Here is a 17,953-nt window from a genome sequence, read left to right as displayed (position 1 = left end):
TGATTCAGACCCTCCACTCGGCTCTGTACCAAAGGTCCGCAGTCAGTCCTGTCGACGATGCTGCAGATGGTGAGCTCTGCTTTCATCCCGCTAGCGAGACTGGCAGTCTTCACCAAATCAGATAGCCGCCGGAAGCCAGAGAGGATTTCCTCCGATCCATAGCGACACACATCATTGGTGCCGACATGAGCGACCACCTGCAGATGGGTGATCCCTATACCCTTCATGGCATCCGGAAGGACCCTTTCCACATCTGGAATGACTCCCCCCGGTATGCACACAGAGTGCACATTGGTTTTCTTCCCCTCTCTTGCTGCCATTTCCCTAAGGGGCCCCATTACGCACCTGACGTTGGAGCTCCCAACTACCAGTAAGCCCACCCTCTGCAACTGCCCCGATCTTGCAGACTGAGGGGCAACCTCCCATCAGTAAGCACAGCTATTACAGACTGTACGATATTATTCATTGTATGTAAAGTAACAAAGCTATTAATATACATTCCCCGATTTAAGATAATAATGATCTGGATGCTTATCGCTAGTCAAGAGTATTAACATCGCCGAAACACAATGAGCCCAACACAGCTATAGAAGCAGCACTTCCTTCCGATGAAAATGATTGGTTAGAATACACAAAATTGACAACTGGAATGCTTGTCATGTGTCACATTTGCATCCAACAAAATTCATCACATTTGCATAATAATTACTAATGAAATGATACTGAGAATGGACTGGGTGTTGTGACCTTATGCCAACATTATTGATGGAATCAATAGGTTGCTAACAAATGAAGAATCCCAGGTACACAATTTTCAATATTAATTTTGGTTGATCATGTGTTGCATTTAAGTAAATGTAACTAAATAAACTTTCTTTGCACTACAAAACACTGCTATTTAAATTTGACTAACGGTAACTTTAATAATTTTAAGTTGTATTAATTTGGTTGTTTCCTTATGTTTCTTAGTCTCCATCTTTCCCACTAGTGGCAGCTGAGGATAAGTGTATAGGGTCCAACCAAGTAGATAACTCTGATCATGATGACATTGGCAGGAAATGCAACTTTAAATAGACAGTGAAGAGATCAAATGCAATCATGCTGAGGCAGAGGATTCTGGCAGTGTTGTTCCCTTTAACCATGTAATACCACAACCCTTTTGGAATCTTGTATTCTTTTCCATTCTCATCCCCACTCTCCCAAAGAGGGAATATGTGTAATATCAGTATTTACATCACTTTAAACTGCTGCTTTGATTTTGTTTTTTTCTGGTTATCTGAATTTGAATATACTGAAGATTTTCTTTTGTAGCAAATTAGTAATTTGCACTAATTTAAGCTACTCTTTTGACATTGTTTACATTGGGCCTTACCAATATGCAGAATGAAGGAAACATGTTGGATTAAAAGTTGATGTACCATCACAATTTGTACCTTACACAAACTTCAGGCACATGATAGGAATAATTTTGCTATTGTAATTATGGAGTAATTAATGATTAAAGTTCTGATATGTCTGTTCATCGAAAGACAGCTATGAAACTTCCTGGCAGATTGAAACTGTGCGCTGGACCAAGACTCTAACTCGGGACCCTTGGCTTTCATGGGCAAGCGCTCTACCAACTGAGCTACCCAAGTATGACTCATGACCCATCCTCACAGCTTCAATTCTGCCAGTACCTCGTCTCCTACCTTCCAAACTTCACAGAAGCTCTTCTGCGAACCTTGCAAGAACTAGCACTCCTGGACGAAAGGATATTGTGGAGACATGGCTTAGCCACAGCCAGGCTTCATATCAGCCCACACTCCATTGCAGAGTGAAAATCTCATTCTGAAAGACAGCTATTTTTATGTATTCAAACTAACAACAAATCTTATCCCTAATAGAAATATAAAATGATAATTTTTCAGTCAGAATTGAGCATTCTCACGTTTTAATTGGTGTTAGTTAATGGAATTGTAATTATGACTATATAGAAATGTAAAATTTTACTCATATAAAATTTAATTAATTGAATCTAGACCTTTCAATCAATAAAACTAATCTCTCTGTTCACCTGAAAATGACAGAGTGATTATCCTTTAAGTAAGTGAAATAATATATGCAAATTAACAAAATACATCGTTGCAATGATAAACCATGTAATTTATAGTCTTAATAGAAACAGATTCTCTCCTGTCTTTGTATGAAATTACTCACATGTAAATTTCTATGTAATTTGGGAAGATGAATGTAAAAGTTTTAATTGTTAAATATTCAAATTTAATATGTAACAATGTCAGTACTTGTTTAAAACCACACAAATAGAGGCGATTTGTACACCGCCATATGTCAGTCTTAGGCCAGTTAAAGTTAGTCTGAAGTCAATCTTACATCAGTCGTGAGACAGTTTTAAGTCAATTTTACACACGTAGATCGCTGCCAAACATCTAGCATGCGAAATAAAACTGTTTGTGAATGAGAAATACTGGATTTTTTTAAACTATTGCATGATTCCCGAGTGGTGATGTAGTAACACCAAGATGGACCTATGGCAGCATTAAGAAGCACCACCCGGGATTACACAAGATACGTATTATTTGTTTGGTGGATGATATCGGTAATATGATGTGGTATCTTCATAAACATAATTCTGAGATGTAAAATATCACAAATGCTTTCATTCCGTAATATTATACAAAAACATGCATAAAGACCGAGTACACACAGAGACTAATAGGGTATGATATGAAAAGTAAGACTCTTCATAAATGTCTATTTGGCTTACTTCAGGGGCAGCAAAATCTTGGCTGCAGCAGCTTGCCTGTAAATTTAGTGAAACGCCGCTTACAACAGTTTACCTCTGACATCCAGAAATATGGATGACACAAACAACTGTAAACACACTCATGGATTAACATGACCTTACATATAATGCTATCCAGTTTTATGAAATACCAGCAGGATGGGTTCCATGGCAGCTAACTTCTGAACTGAATTGATAATTCACGTGAAGAACTTCTGCATCACATTGAAGAATGGGATTGTGGCTATCTAGGATAGTCTCTTAGATCAAAGCCAGGCCAGCTACCTCCATCCAGAAATGGAGAGAGTAAACAGTGAATGTGCCAATTCTCATAACAAACTTAAGATACTGCAAATACATGCATCTGCAGTGATAATTATGCTGACCTTCTGGTTCAAATGAACGTCATATCTGAGCACTACATGTGATAATGAACCCATACCGTGAGTCCATCACATTAAGATCCAATAAATTAACTTCAGCCTGTAATCAGTGTCTGCATGTATTCTGGCTGACTTTCACTGAATGTTAGGGAGAGAGAGCTTTGTGCAAAATGTCACTACGTGCATATCAGTTATGGTACACTTTGGTAAACCCTGAGTAATCACAGTACGTACAATACCATTTCCAAAATAAATAAAGTTCTCTCAACTCCTCTCTGTGACGGACAAACAAGAACAATAAATATTGTTGCTGACAGAGAAAGTAAAATGTGGAATATCAGTTGCAACCGAGTTAAATAAATAAGATATAAACTGAAACTTTTTATAAAGAATGACAGTTGAGCAGGACCTTGCAACACGTATAAGCGCAGAGACTCATCCCTCTCATGAAGTTTACAAAGTGGATTCCATACTTAAATATCAATTTGCAGACACTGTGTATATTCATATGACAAGATGACAACCATTAAACCTACCAAGATAAGACTTGCAGGTTGAAGGAAAATTTAATATTGTGATCATCATGGTCATTAGAGACTGGACACTAATTAAGAGTACACATCATAAAGCACATAAATTAGCCATAGTTTTGTTCAAGAAACCATTCCATAATTTGCATTACAGTGATTTAGTGAACCATAGGAAACCTAAATGAGAACTATCAGGCAGATTTAAACTCTGATCTGCGAAATTTAAGTACAATGTCTTCTTAACCACTTTGTTAGGTAGGTAACAGAAAAGCCAGCCCAGCTCTTAAAAGAAGGGTTAACAAATGAAAAGAAATTGACCGATCCAATACACTATGAGAGAGGACATGTTACAAAAGGCAATATGCCAGTACTCTAGTCCTTTATTTGAAAGGAATGTTATGTCACACTAAACCAAAGACAAGGTTTTGCAGCAGTCATGAAGAATTCATATACCTGAGTCAGTCCTTTGTCATGCATGATAATGTAGTGAACTCACTAGGAAATAATATTGTTACTGCCATCAGTCAACATATCACAGTACTAATTTACATTGATCACCTACTGTTTCCAGTGTTTGATGAGCCTATACTGCCACCGCCCCCCCCCCCCCCCCCTCCCCCTTATGAAAACAGTACCATGTACAGGGTGACAATTACTGAATATATGAAAAGAAGATCAATTAGTTACAAACTATGGTATGCACACACTTTATTCAACATGTATACATAATTACAGATATTCAGATTTAGGTTATGACATGTTCGATATGCCTGCCATCATTGGCAACGATGTGGTGCAGAGGAACAGCGAAATTCTGCATGACCCGCTGGACGATGTGGTTCAGATGAACACCGAAATTCTACAGAACCTGCTGTAGTATCAGAACATCAATGCTGTCGATGACATCCTGAAAGGCTGGTTTTAGCTCAGCCAAGGTTTTGGTGTTATTGCTGTACACCTTGTCTTTAATATAGCCCCGCAAAAATTAGACACATGTGTTCAAATCTGGACAATATGGTGGGGCCCAGGCCAGTGACCTCTGGGTCCCCAAAGTGCTCCTCCAGGGCATCAAACACTCTCCAGCTTCAATGGGGTCGAGCTCCATCTTATATGAACATCTTGTCGAAATCAAGATCACTTTAGATAACAGACATGAAATAATCTTCCAAAACCTTGACGTATGTTTTGGTAGTTATAGTGCCATCAAGGCGTATCACACTAATTGGCCCATGACTGGACATTAAACACCACACAGTCGCCGATTGAGGGTGAAGAGACTTCTCCACCGTGAAATGCTTCTCAGTCCCCCAAATGCACCAATTTTGCTTATTGATGAACCCATCCAAATGAAAGTGGGCTTCGTTGCTATATCAAACCCTACAGGGAATACTAATTCCCATCATGCCTTGCGGTCAACTGTGAAGTTGGAATGTCCTAACGCAAACCGTTTAGAAGTTATGATAATTTTATTTTATATACGTCAATAACTATCATCCTGTACATATACTAACTTAGACAGCCAACAAACACTTTTCTGTGAACTATACTTGCAACACCTGTCTGCAGTCCTATGGCTATCTAACTCATCGTCCTATTGGCAAGGTGTTATCCTGCTTGCTAAGAAATAACTTGCTAGCTTCACAGACAACTGCTTTACACTCTTTAGTTTTTTTGTTCTCATGACTATATTACCACTGTACCACAATGATTAGTAACACTGACTACTGACAGAGTCCTGGGCTAGATTCCTCAGATTATTCTGTTGCAGAAAGGTCTTTATCAGGGTGATCAAAAGAGGAGCAGCTTCAAAGTATACAGCAGTTGGCAAAATATTGACCAACAGATGCACTTGACACAGTCTGTGCACCTTACTTCATTTCTCATCACTTCACAGTAACATGGTTACCCTTTACATTTCACATTACTCCTTTCTATGTTTGTCTACTGTCAAGTGCACCCACATAAATTAATTCTTACTACAACAACTACATATAACACAAATGCACAAAAGGTTTTATGAATTCAAGCTACAACAACTATAAAAACAACACAAATGCCAAAAATGAAATGGAGTGCCTAGCAATTAAATTTTAAGGGGTATTTTACATTTCTTTTATTAAAAATACTTCCATCAAAACTAAACAATAAATAAGTAAATTGAAGGGCCACAAAGAATGTTACAAGTCCCTTTTTTTTATTTAAGCTATATACTATTTAATTACTTTTTATACACTTTTTTATTACCTGGTTCATGTTCATCAACATACCTCACATCGCCTTTCACTTCCAACAGAAGTTCCACTATCACTGCCAAGTTCCACACTGCAGTGTTCAATCTGTATGAAACCCTGTATTACTGGAATAACCCAAAGATCAGCTAATGGTGTCTGAAATTTGAAACATTATTACCCATGTAATGAAACGTGCGACAAATACTCAGCATCTAAATGTTTCAAGTATTTGTCATTACAATGCAGCTAATCTGTGTGCAATACAAATTTTAATCATGCAAATTTAAACTTAAAATTCTGTCCCAAAGCAGTCATAAAACAAATTTGGTCAATATCATTACAGTTTTAAAGCTTTTATTCAAAAAAGAAATCGATGGTAGCAGAGAGACAAACTGAAGCCATCTCAACCCCTCTTCCTGCCTGTCACCTCTCTCTCTCTCTCTCTCTCTCTCTCTCTCTCTCTCACTCTCTCTCTCACTCTCTCTCTCACTCACATGCCACCTGCCTCCCCCCACTTCCTCCCCATCCCACCCCACACAACCCCCACCCCACCACAAGCCACTTGCCAAACTGCAATCCCCTGGTATTGTGTGTCCAGCCGGAACCAAGTAGAGGCATAGGTGGTGTGTGTGTGTGTGTGTGTGTGTGTGTGTGTGTGTGTGTGTGGGCGCGCAGGCGTGTGCACACGCACGCACGCACGCACGCACGCACGCACCCACCCACCCACCCACCCACCCACCCACCCACACACACACACACACACGCACACACACGCATGTACTCTAGCTCGAAAACAGATTACTCCAAATGCTAGCATGTTTTGTTCCTTTCTTGTGTATGCCTGTCAATGTCTCAAAGGTTCCATTTTTGTAAGTGGTCTCCTTTACTCCTAAAATATTTACATTCTACCAGAACTTTCCTACAAAATGTTATCATTTATTAAAACTTATGAGTTTCATGTTTGTTGAATATAATAAATCACATCATATTTCGAGCCAGAGTTCACTAACACACGCGCACACACACACACACACACACACACACACACACACACACACACATTTTCTCAAACATTTATGACCTGGGACAATCTGCAACCTGTTGATTACTAAATGTGGTACATTGTGTCCTTAGTGGAAACAGATGAAATATTAACTTTTATTACAGTTTCCAGTGTGCAGTGTTGTCAGGATTCAGTGATCAGAGAAAATTGTGAAAGGTAATTCAGCAATAACTCCAATCAATGGTAAAACAGTTCCAACAAATGTAGTAGGTACTCTTCTCTTTAAGTGTAATTTCCTGTGTGAATCAACAGCTATTGTTTTAGTAAGGTAGTTAGTCCCTACTGGAACTGTGGAAATATGGGTTAAGAATTTCCACCAGTAAAAATGAAAACTGCACCATCAATGTTAACATTTTGTTTCCTCTAGCTATAGTATCAACCTCAAAGATGCTAGCCAAGCTGCAATTACAATGAATAAAGAAGTTGAAAAAGTGTGACAGAACAACTGTTTGTTCTCCTCTAGGAATTTTATCCAGAATTCCACTTGCAAAACAGTGTTCTGACTAATGCAACAGCAATCAATCAAATTCTGTCTTTGAGATCAGAAAACCACTTGCACACAACACATCTGCCTTCTCTAAACATATTTTCTCTTCTTAAAAGTTAAGTTTTAGTTGAAACACACGTAGTTCACAAAAAGGGAAATACATAGAAAATTTTCACAGAAGACTTCTAAACAAAGTTGGAAACATGTCAACCAATGCACTGTTCAAGATCAGTATAATTTTCCTTGTGAATAAATAATACTTTGAAAGCTGAGGGAAACAAATCAAGGAAAATGAAAGTTGGATGAAAGGAATAATATTCTATTTCAAGTAACCATTTTGTGCTTTTGTATAGCACAAAAAAAGTAAATGTAATAATTAGAATATTTTTGGTTTTCAGGCAATGTCAGTAAGTCAAAATTCTTTGGACTCTGCTACCATGCGAGTCCCATTAGGTGGCAATTTTAATTTCTAAAAGTGACAGCTATAAAAAATGTGAGAATTATAATTCAGTTGACATAAAGAGGTTTTATTTACCAACTGCTTCCTCAAAAGACTAAGAGCACATACAAAACATCCTATATTAAATCAAAAATTGCAGGAAAAATAAAACTAGTGTTTTAATAAATTTAAATTTTGATTTTTTTCTGTTTGTCAAGTTTAGGCATCAGGCATCATACCAATTACCTTTCCTGCTCACAATAACTATCAGTTTTACTCAGTTATTAATTTTTGTGTGGTCATTGTTGACTAGTACAATGTCATTGCCTACACAGTGTATGTATTAGCCAGCTGTCTCTTACAATTGCAGGAATTCCTTAAAGAATTTGTTCTCCAGATGAACTATTACAGGGTTCCTGGCAAGACTGTTACCAACAGCTAATCAATCAAGTTGCTAGTATACTTTACCATAAAACATAAAATAGTTTAAGTCCTTGGCCAATTCTAAAAAATATGATCAATTACACTATTTCAGCCGTGTTCAGTTTCTCTGCCTAATAAAGCTCCTCCTGTTAATTTGTTTCTGTTACTGGGTTATCTGTGTATATGATTACAATATTTAGTGACACTAAAGTAGTCCCTTTTGGTGTAATCACCGGTTTGAGGTTGTTCTTAATTTTCTAGGGTCGTTCAAAAATATATGCAAGCTTTAAGCTTGGCATTTATTTTGTAGCTAAGGCATCTGATACTGACTTCAGTCAGCCATATGGGTCTCTCTACCTCAAGCAACTCGTGCAGATGACCTGCATACTAGTGTATTGGTCCAACTTTGGAGTGCAATACAGCAGTGATTATTGTGGCATGGAATCGACAAGTCTGTAGAAGGTCTCCACAAAAGCGTATGGCGCCATATGTCTACCTACAGATAATGCATTTCATTTAAATTGTGATCTGGTTGGTTGAGGGCACAGAGCTGGTGCCTTATAGCATCCCAGAAGCATTCCATCTGGTTGCATTCAGTGAATTTGATGGCCAAGACATCAACATGAATTCACTATCATGCGACCAAAGCAATAATCTGACCTCCTGACCTGGACTATTATTCTGCTGGAAGATGCCACTGCCGTCAAGGACGACATCAAGCACAAAAGGATGCTGTGGTCTGTAGTAATGTTAGAGTGGACCTGTAATGTTGTCTTCAATTATTACCACAGGTCACATACAAGCCCAGGTGAATGACCCGTCCCACCACAGCATGATATATATGATATGGTTATAATACAGGGAAACATTCCACATAGGAAAAATATATCTAAAAACAAAGATGATGTGAGTTACCAAATGAAAGTGCTGGCAGGTCGACAGACACACAAACAAACACAAACATACACACAAAATTCAAGCTTTCGCAACAAACTGTTGCCTCATCAGGAAAGAGGGAAGGAGAGGGAAAGACGAAAGGATGTGGGTTTTAAGGGAGAGGGTAAGGAGTCATTCCAATCCCGGGAGCGGAAAGACTTACCTTAGGGGGAAAAAAGGACGGGTATACACTCGCGCGCACACACACACACACATATCCATCCACACATATACAGACACAAGCAGACATATTTAAAGACAAAGAGTTTGGGCAGAGATGTCAGTCGAGGTAGAAGTGTAGAGGCAAAGAAGTTGTTGAAAGACAGGTGAGGTATGAGTGGCGGCAACTTGAAATTAGCGGAGATTGAGGCCTGGCGGATAACGAGAAGAGAGGATATACTGAAGGGCAAGTTCCCATCTCCGGAGTTCGGATAGGTTGGTGTTAGTGGGAAGTATCCAGATAACCCGGACGGTGTAACACTGTGCCAAGATGTGCTGGCTGTGCACCAAGGCATGTTTAGCCACAGGGTGGCCCGCAATGTCAGCAGAGCGAAATTCAGTCTTGTGGTGGGCAGTGGTTGATATTTTGGCTCATCATTGTATGTTGGGATAATAATTATAGCAACTGTCAATTGAGAAGTTTATATTTAAATCTTCTACCATTTTTTAAGAAAATTGATACTTTCCAATATCCTTTTTTATTTTACTCAGAATAATTTTCTTTTTAGATTCAATAATTTCATTCAAATAATTTCTCTGGCTTTATATATGTAGCAATCACCAATAAACCAACAGAACAATAGGAACATTTACAGAAAGCAGGTAGAGGACACCTGTTGAGTGTATTTAAAGAACTCTATTTCAGCTTAACATCAATCTTTTACATAACCAAAGTGGTTTCTCCATAGCACTTAGTTTGATGCTATTAATGATTTACCCCTAGCAATTCATTCTCCAGTTGTTCCATTTCATTTGTCTGGAATTCACTTGTTGGGTAGGTTTCTCAACCCAGAAAATGGGAATAAATGGGCAGTAGTGCTCAATGAGTACATAATCTGCTACAATGTCACAAAGCTGTACTAACAACTAAAGCTCCAGAAACTGACAGTTTTATTGTAGAAAACGTAATTTTGAAACGTGTCACCTAGTGCAATGGTCTCTTATCATGAAAAAGTATTCCAGTCAAGACTGGTGTCAGAAGTAATACCAAAATGCATCATCATCCTCAGGATGACAACTGTCTACATCCCACAGATGAATGGCTTCCCCGAACTTTTGATGTGGTGTTAGCAGATATGCTCTCAATATATGTCGATATCAAACAGAGACTGTGATACAATACTGCCTGTCATTACAATTGCATACAACACAGCAAAGCAAGACTTGCAGAATTACAAGCCATTTTTCCTGCTCTAGTGTCAAGAGACTGAATCAACAATGGGCACTTTGTTTCCTGTTACAATTTATAAAGCATTTGATTGCATCAAAGAACTCATCTACATTACTGAAGAATTAAGAAAGATGGCACATGCAGGAACCTCAAGCACCCACAATAATGACTCTGAATGTTACAATGCTAAACACCAAGCTACAACCTAGTTAAGCAACAATGGATTTATACATTTGTGCAGAAGGTTGGGTGGGCTATCAGAAGAATTATATAAGTGTTAGTCTGGCCCAAACCGCATCCTACATCATTTGTCATATGTCACCTACAAAGTCAATTATAATGATTTAATACACACAAGATTAAAGCCATAGAAACTTAATGCCACCCATGTAAAACTGTGGCAGGTCATTAGTTTTTAATAAATAGTAACCACAACTTAAACATTTTACTGTTGGTTGGTTTAAAAGAGGGGGAGAAAGGACAAAACTGTGAGTTCATCGGTCCCTTGTTCCTGGTAAAAGAAGTACACAAGGGAAAGAAGAAAAGGAAGGAGACATACAGCACAATAACAGGAGAAAGGAAGAACCAGAAGAACAACGGAAGGACAACCAACACTACTATGAACAAAACAGGAAAAGAAAACCACAGAGAGAAGCAACAAACTAGTAGAAGGGATAAAAATAAGAGAGCAGAAGACCATTGTCAGCTAAAATTAATGGCAACAAGGCAGTACCTGAAGAGTCCATCTCAGGGCAGCCAAAGAAGGACAGCTCACCAAGATATGGGCCACTGTCAGCCAGGCGCCACACCGACACTGAGTTGGGTCATCACGGCACAGGAGGTAGCCATGAGTCACTCAAGTGTGGCCAATGCAGAGCCAGCAGAGAACCACGGAGTCCATGCGAGAGGCCCGCGTGGAGGTCTTCCACACATTTTTAGTCTCCTTAATGGCACACAGTTTGTTGTGCATACTGAGGTTATGCCATTCGGTCTCCCAAAGCTGCAAAACTTAGCGGCATAGTACTGAATGCAAGTCAGTTGCAGATAAGCGAATTTCCATAAGCTGTTTCCGTGTAGCCTATTTGGCCAGCCTGTCGGCATGATGGACCCCTGGATGGTCATCACCAAAGGATGACGAGGGCAGCACTGGCCGATAGCTTGTCGGCTGCTCAAGGAGTCAGTACACGGAAGAAACGACTCCCCAGGGCATGAATGGATGAGCTCAAGAGCACGAGAGCTAGCCACCAACTCCTCAGCAGTCAAATCACTGCAGCCATCGGGCAAGGAACGCTACTCAATATATACTCCACGGACATAAGCGAAGCCAACGCAATCCGCAATCATCAGCCACTGAGCAGTTGGTGTAAACCGCATCATGGCCTCAGTACATGTCAAGAATCGAGAGGAAGTGGCAGTGGAGAGCCGCAGGGTTAATTGAGTACTTAGGGCCATGTGAAAGGTCCAGGTGAATCCGTGACCTAGGTGTACACCATGGAGAGGTGTAGGTGAATGGACCTGTGGTAAAGGCAAGAACTCCAGTTTGGAAAGAAAAGATCAGACACGAACTCCAGTTTGGAAAGAAAAGATCAGACACGAACTGCAATTGGAAGCCCTGACCTGGGCCGCCGATGCAGGAGATAATCCGCTGTGGGTGGGAAAAGGAGACGGTAATTTGGATGTGCAGGAGAACTACGAACGTGTGCAACATAACTGGCCAGCAGTTGTGCACACCTAACCTGCAATGGAGGGACTCTGGCCTCCACCAGGACACTGGTCACCGGACTCGTCCTAAAATCTCCTGTCACTATGCGAACACCACAGTGGTGCACTGGGTCAAGTAAACACAATGCTGAGGGCACCGCCGAACCATAAACCAGACTCCCATAGTCAAAGCAGGATTGAACGAGGGCTCTGTAGAGCTGCAGCAGCGTACAGTAATCTGCACCCCAGTTGGTGTTGCTCAGACAGTGGAGGGCATTGAGGTGTTGCCACCACTTCCACTTAAACTAACGAAGGTGAGGATGCCAAGTCAATCGGGCATTGAAAACCAGTCCTAAGAATCGATATGTCTCCACTACAGTGAGTGGATTGTCATCAAGGTAAAGTTCTAGTTCCGGATGAATGGTACGACACCGACAGAAGTGCATAACACATGACTTTGTGGCCAAAAACTGAAAACCGTGGGCTAGAGCCCATGACTGCACCATGTGGGTGGCTCCCCATAGGCAAAGCTCAGCAACACCAGTACTGGTGGAGCAGTATGTAATGCAGAAGTCATCCAAATACAGAGAAGGTGAGACAGAAGGCCCTACAACTGCTGCTAGACCATTAATGGCCACTAACAATATACATACACTCAATACAGAGCCCTGCAGGGCCCCATTCTCCTGGATATGGGTTGAACTATGAGAGGCACCAACTTGGACAAGGAAAGTACAAAGCAACAGGAAATTCTGGATAAAGATCCGAAGTGGGCCTCGGAGACCCCATTCATATAATGTGGCAAGGATATGCCATTGCCAGGTGTGTCATACACTTTTTGTAAATGAAAAAAAGACAGGAATCATGTGTTGGTGTCTGGAAAAGGCTATTCACATGGCAAACTCAATGGACACAAAATTATCAGTGGTAGAGCAACCCTGGTGGAAGCCACTCTGACATGGAGCCAGTAGGCCATGTGATTCCAGGACCCAATCCAACCGCCGACACACCATACATTCCAGCAGCTTACGAAGAACATTGGTGAGGCTGATGGGCCAATAGCTATCCACTTCAAGCGGCAAGGGCACTGAGGAGATCCCACTCTGTAAATGGAGTGTTATAGGATTCACTGTGGTGTGATGTGAATGAGAGGACTTTCCCTGCCAGCCGCCATTTGAGAGTGCGGAAGGCTGGGGGGTAATTCTCTGATGCAGAGGCTCGAGCATAGTGCTCAACAAAGTGCTCAGCAATCGCATTTGCAACACCGCGCCATTTATAACAAACCATTTATGTTAACACCACGAACACCTGTTGGGCTCTGGTACCCGAAAACTTGTTTGATCTTCCTCCAGACTTGGGAAGGTTACGTATGGCTCCCAATGGTCGAGACATATCTCTCCCAACATTCCTGCTTCCGTTGTTTGATAAGTTGGCAAACGCGGGCACGGAGCCGTCTAAAGGCTATGAAATGCTCCAGGTAAGGGTGCCGCTTATGCTGCTGTAGAGCTCGCCGATGCTCCGTAATTGCTACAGCAACTTCCGGCGACCACCAAGGGACTGCCTTTCGACGGGGGCATCCTAGGGAGCGAGGGATCGCAATTTCCACCACAGGAAGGATTGTTGTAGTCACCTGCTCAACCATCACATTGATGTTACTGTGTGGGGGAGATTCAGAGGTGACAGCAAAGGTGAAAGTTTCCCAGTTCCCCTTGTTTAAAGCTCTTCTGGGCAAGTGTCCATGGGCCTGACACTGGGTCAGTGACAGGAATATGGAGAAATGGTCACAATCACATATGTCATCATGTGCTCTCCAGTGGATAGATGGGAGAAGCCCTGGGCTGCAAATTGATAAATCAATGGCCGAGTAACTACCATGAGCCACACTGAAATGTGTGGCAGCCCCATTATTTAAGAGGCAGAGGTCGAACTGAGACAGTAAAGTTTCGACATCTCTGCCTCGGCCTGTAAGTAGGGTGCCACCCGACAAAGGGTTATAAGCATTAAAGTCTCCCAGAAGTAGGAAATGTTTAGAGAGTTGATCAATCAGTGCAGCTAATACATTCAGGGGTACTGCACCATCTAGAAGAAGATAAACATTGCGGACAGTTATTTCCTGTGTCGCCCTTATTCTGTCAGCCACAGCTCAAAGAGGGGTTTGAAGGGCACAGTTCTACTATAGACTGAGTTTAGGACATAAACACTAACTCCACCTGACACTCGATTACAATCGCTACGCTTCCTGTAATATCCCTTATAGCCGTGGAGGGCAGTGGTCTGCATTGCCGGGAACCAGGTTTCCTGGAGGGTTTTTTTTTTTTTTTTTTTTTTTTTTTGTGGTTTTAGGGCGCACAACTTCAGTGGTCATTAGCGCCCTGACTACTCTAAGAATGCACCGCGAGGCACAAGTTGACCACAACAACTAAAAGGGAAAACACGATAAAAGACAGACTGACAGGCATAGGATTAAAAAACAGCATCATCAAATGTCCTTAACGAGGTTTGTCAAATTGATAAAACGAAGAACACGAGCAGCTGCTCGTGGGTCATCCGCTAAAATGGCATCTAAAGTATTTGGCAGGTTAAGATCGAGGCGCAGTGTGTTAAGATCTGGACAGGACATTAAAATGTGTCTAACCGTCAGCAAGTGCCCACATGGGCAGAACGGCGCCGGCGCAGCCGTCAGCAGAGGGCGATGGCTGAACCGGCAGTGTCCAATTCTTAACCGGGCTAAAACGACCTCCTCCCGCCGAGAAGGGCGTGAGGAGGACGTCCAAGCCACGGGAAGAGGTTTTAAGGCCCGAAGCTTGTTGTCGGTAAGTGCAGCCCAATCGGCATGCCACAGAGATAAGATGCGCCGACAAATCACCCTGCTAAAATCGGACGAAGGGACGCAACAAGAAGCTGTCCGAGGCTGGAGGACTGCAGCATTGGCCGCGGCATCTGCAGCTTCGTTCCCAGGGATACCGACATGGCCAGGAACCCACATAAAGCTAACTGGAGAACCGACGTCCACCAACTGCTGAAGAGAGTGTTGGATCCGGTGTACAAAAGGGTGAACCGGGTACGGATCACTGAGGCTCTGGATGGCGCTCAGGGAATCTGAGCAGATGACATAAGCAGAATGTCGGTGGCGGCAGATGTAAAGAACAGCCTGGTAGAGGGCAAAGAGCTCAGCTGTGAAGACCGAACAATGGCCATGGAGCCGGTATTTGAAACTTTGTGCCTCGACAATAAAGGAACACCCGACCCCGTCATTGGTCTTAGAGCCATCTGTATAAATGAAAGTCATGTTGATGAACTTCGAACGAAGTTCCAAAAAACGGGAGTGGTAGACCGAACCGGGGGTGACCTCTTTTGGGAGCGAGCTGAGGTCAAGGTGAATGCGGACCTGAGCCTGGAGCCAAGGTGGCGTGCGGCTCTCGCCCACTCGAAAGGTTGCAGGGAGTGAAAAATTAAGGTGTTGAAGGAGGCGACGAAAGCGAACTCCAGGGGGTAGCAGGGCAGAGACATACAACCCGTACTGACGGTCAAGAGAGTCGTCAAAAAAGGAGCGATAAGACGGATGGTCGGGCATTGACAGTAGCCGACAGGCATACCGACAAAGCAGTATATCGCGCCGGTAGGTGAGTGGCAATTCGCCAGCGTCAGCATGAAGACTCTCTACGGGACTGGTATAAAATGCTCCGATCGCAAGTCGTAAACCCCGATGTTGTATGGAGTTGAGGCGGCGTAAGATGGATGGCCGTGCAGAGGAGTATACGAAGCTCCCATAATCCAGCTTGGAGCGGACGATTGACCGATATAGACGAAGTAGGACGGTTCGATCCGCTCCCCACGACAGACCACTGAGAACACGGAGGACATTTAAAGAACGGGTACAACGGGCGGCCAAATATGACACATGTGGAGACCAGCTAAGTTTCCTGTCAAATGTAAGGCCTAAAAATTTGATTGTCTCCACGATTGGGAGAGCAACGGGACCGAGTCGTAAGGACGGTGGGAGAAACTCTTTGTAGCACCAGAAGTTAATACAGACCGTCTTCTCGGCAGAAAAACGGAAGCCATTGGCGACACTCCAGGAGTAAAGACGGTCAAGAGAACGCTGAAGACAGCGCTCCAGGACACGTGTACACTGCGCGCTGCAATAGATGGTAAAATCGTCCACGAAAAGGGAGCCTGATACATCAGCTGGGAGGCAATCCATTATTGGATTGATCGCGATGGCGAAGAGAGCGACGCTCAAAACTGAGCCCTGTGGCACCCCATTCTCCTAGCGAAAGGTGTCGGACAGGACAGAACCCACACGTACCCTGAACTGTCGATCCATTAAAAAGGAACGGATAAAAAGAGGGAGGCGACCGCGAAGGCCCCATGTATGCATGGTGCGGAGAATGCCCGCCTTCCAACAGGTGTCGTAAGCCTTCTCCAAATCAAAGAACACAGCCGCGGTCGGGCGCTTCCGCAAGAAGTTATTCATAATGAAGGGCGACAAGGTAACCAGATGGTCAACAGCAGAGCGGCGCCTACGAAATCCACATTGTGCATTGGTAAGTAGGCGTCGAGACTCGAGCAGCCAAACCAATCGAGAGTTAACCATTCGCTCCATCACTTTACAGACACAGCTGGTAAGCGAGATAGGTCGATAACTGGAAGGCAAGTGCTTGTCCTTCCCCGGCTTAGGAATCGGGACAACAATAGACTCGCGCCAGCATGCGGGAACATGTCCCTCAATCCAGATGCGATTGTATGTACGAAGAAGAAAACCTTTACCCGCAGGAGAAAGGTTCTTCAGCATCTGAATATGAATAGAATCTGGCCCTGGAGCAGAGGACCGTGATCGGCCAAGTGCGTTTTCGAGTTCCCGCATGGTGAATGGGGCATTATAACTTTCACAATTCGAGGAGCGGAAGTTAGGTGGCCTAGCCTCCTCTGCCTGTTTGCGGGGGAGGAAGGCAGGGTGGTAATGAGCGGAGCTCGAAACCTCTGCGAAAAAGCGGCCGAAGGCATTGGAGACAGCCTCAGGGGCCACAAGGACGTCATTCGCGACCTTCAAGCCAGAAACTGGTGAGTGGACCTTAGTGCCAGATAGCCGGCGCAGGCTACCCCAGACAACAGGTTTCCTGGAGGGCAATGCAGAAAGCAGGTGTAAAGCTTAACAGTTGCCGTAGCTCAGCCAGGCGGTGGTAAAAACCTCTGCAATTCCACTGGAGGATGATGTCGTCAAGAGACTGGGAAGGCATGGAACATTCAATGAGGCAGTTTACACCTCAGGGTCACCTGCTGCCACCGACTTATTGTCTGAGCAGTCTATATCCACTTTGTCTGAGGGTCCTCAGCAGATGCCAGGATCTCCATTTCATCTGCAGATGCAGAGCTTGTAGGTAGTGGTGGTGTGGGTGCCACCACAATTCCCTTGGTCTTGGAGGTAATCTTTTTGGATTTCTATCGCTGTTCCTTGGGTTTCCCTGGCTGGGAGGACTTCACTGATTCAGTCTCTGGGACTGAGGAGGGCGTCAAGCCCTACGACCAGCTGCTTTTGGGCTCTTCAGCCACTGGTGGGTGTCATCTTTCCCACTACCAGAAAC

At 43.0% G+C, this 17,953-nt stretch overlaps 1 protein-coding gene across 1 annotated transcript in view; it reads right to left on the bottom strand.

Annotated features, from left to right (window-relative positions):
* Positions 1 to 17,953, bottom strand: part of LOC124787735 (phosphatidylinositide phosphatase SAC2) — a 391,111-nt gene that overhangs the window by 306,238 nt on the left and 66,920 nt on the right. Inside the window, exon 4 of the mRNA XM_047254587.1 lies at positions 5,966 to 6,085. Within this exon, the coding sequence (XP_047110543.1) occupies positions 5,966 to 6,085 (120 nt within the window). The remainder of the gene's footprint in view (positions 1 to 5,965; positions 6,086 to 17,953) is intronic.

Source organism: Schistocerca piceifrons, chromosome 3 (assembly GCF_021461385.2).
Source record: "Schistocerca piceifrons isolate TAMUIC-IGC-003096 chromosome 3, iqSchPice1.1, whole genome shotgun sequence".
NCBI classification, from domain to species: Eukaryota; Metazoa; Arthropoda; class Insecta; order Orthoptera; family Acrididae; genus Schistocerca; species Schistocerca piceifrons.
This window is presented reverse-complemented; position numbering and strand designations above follow the sequence as displayed.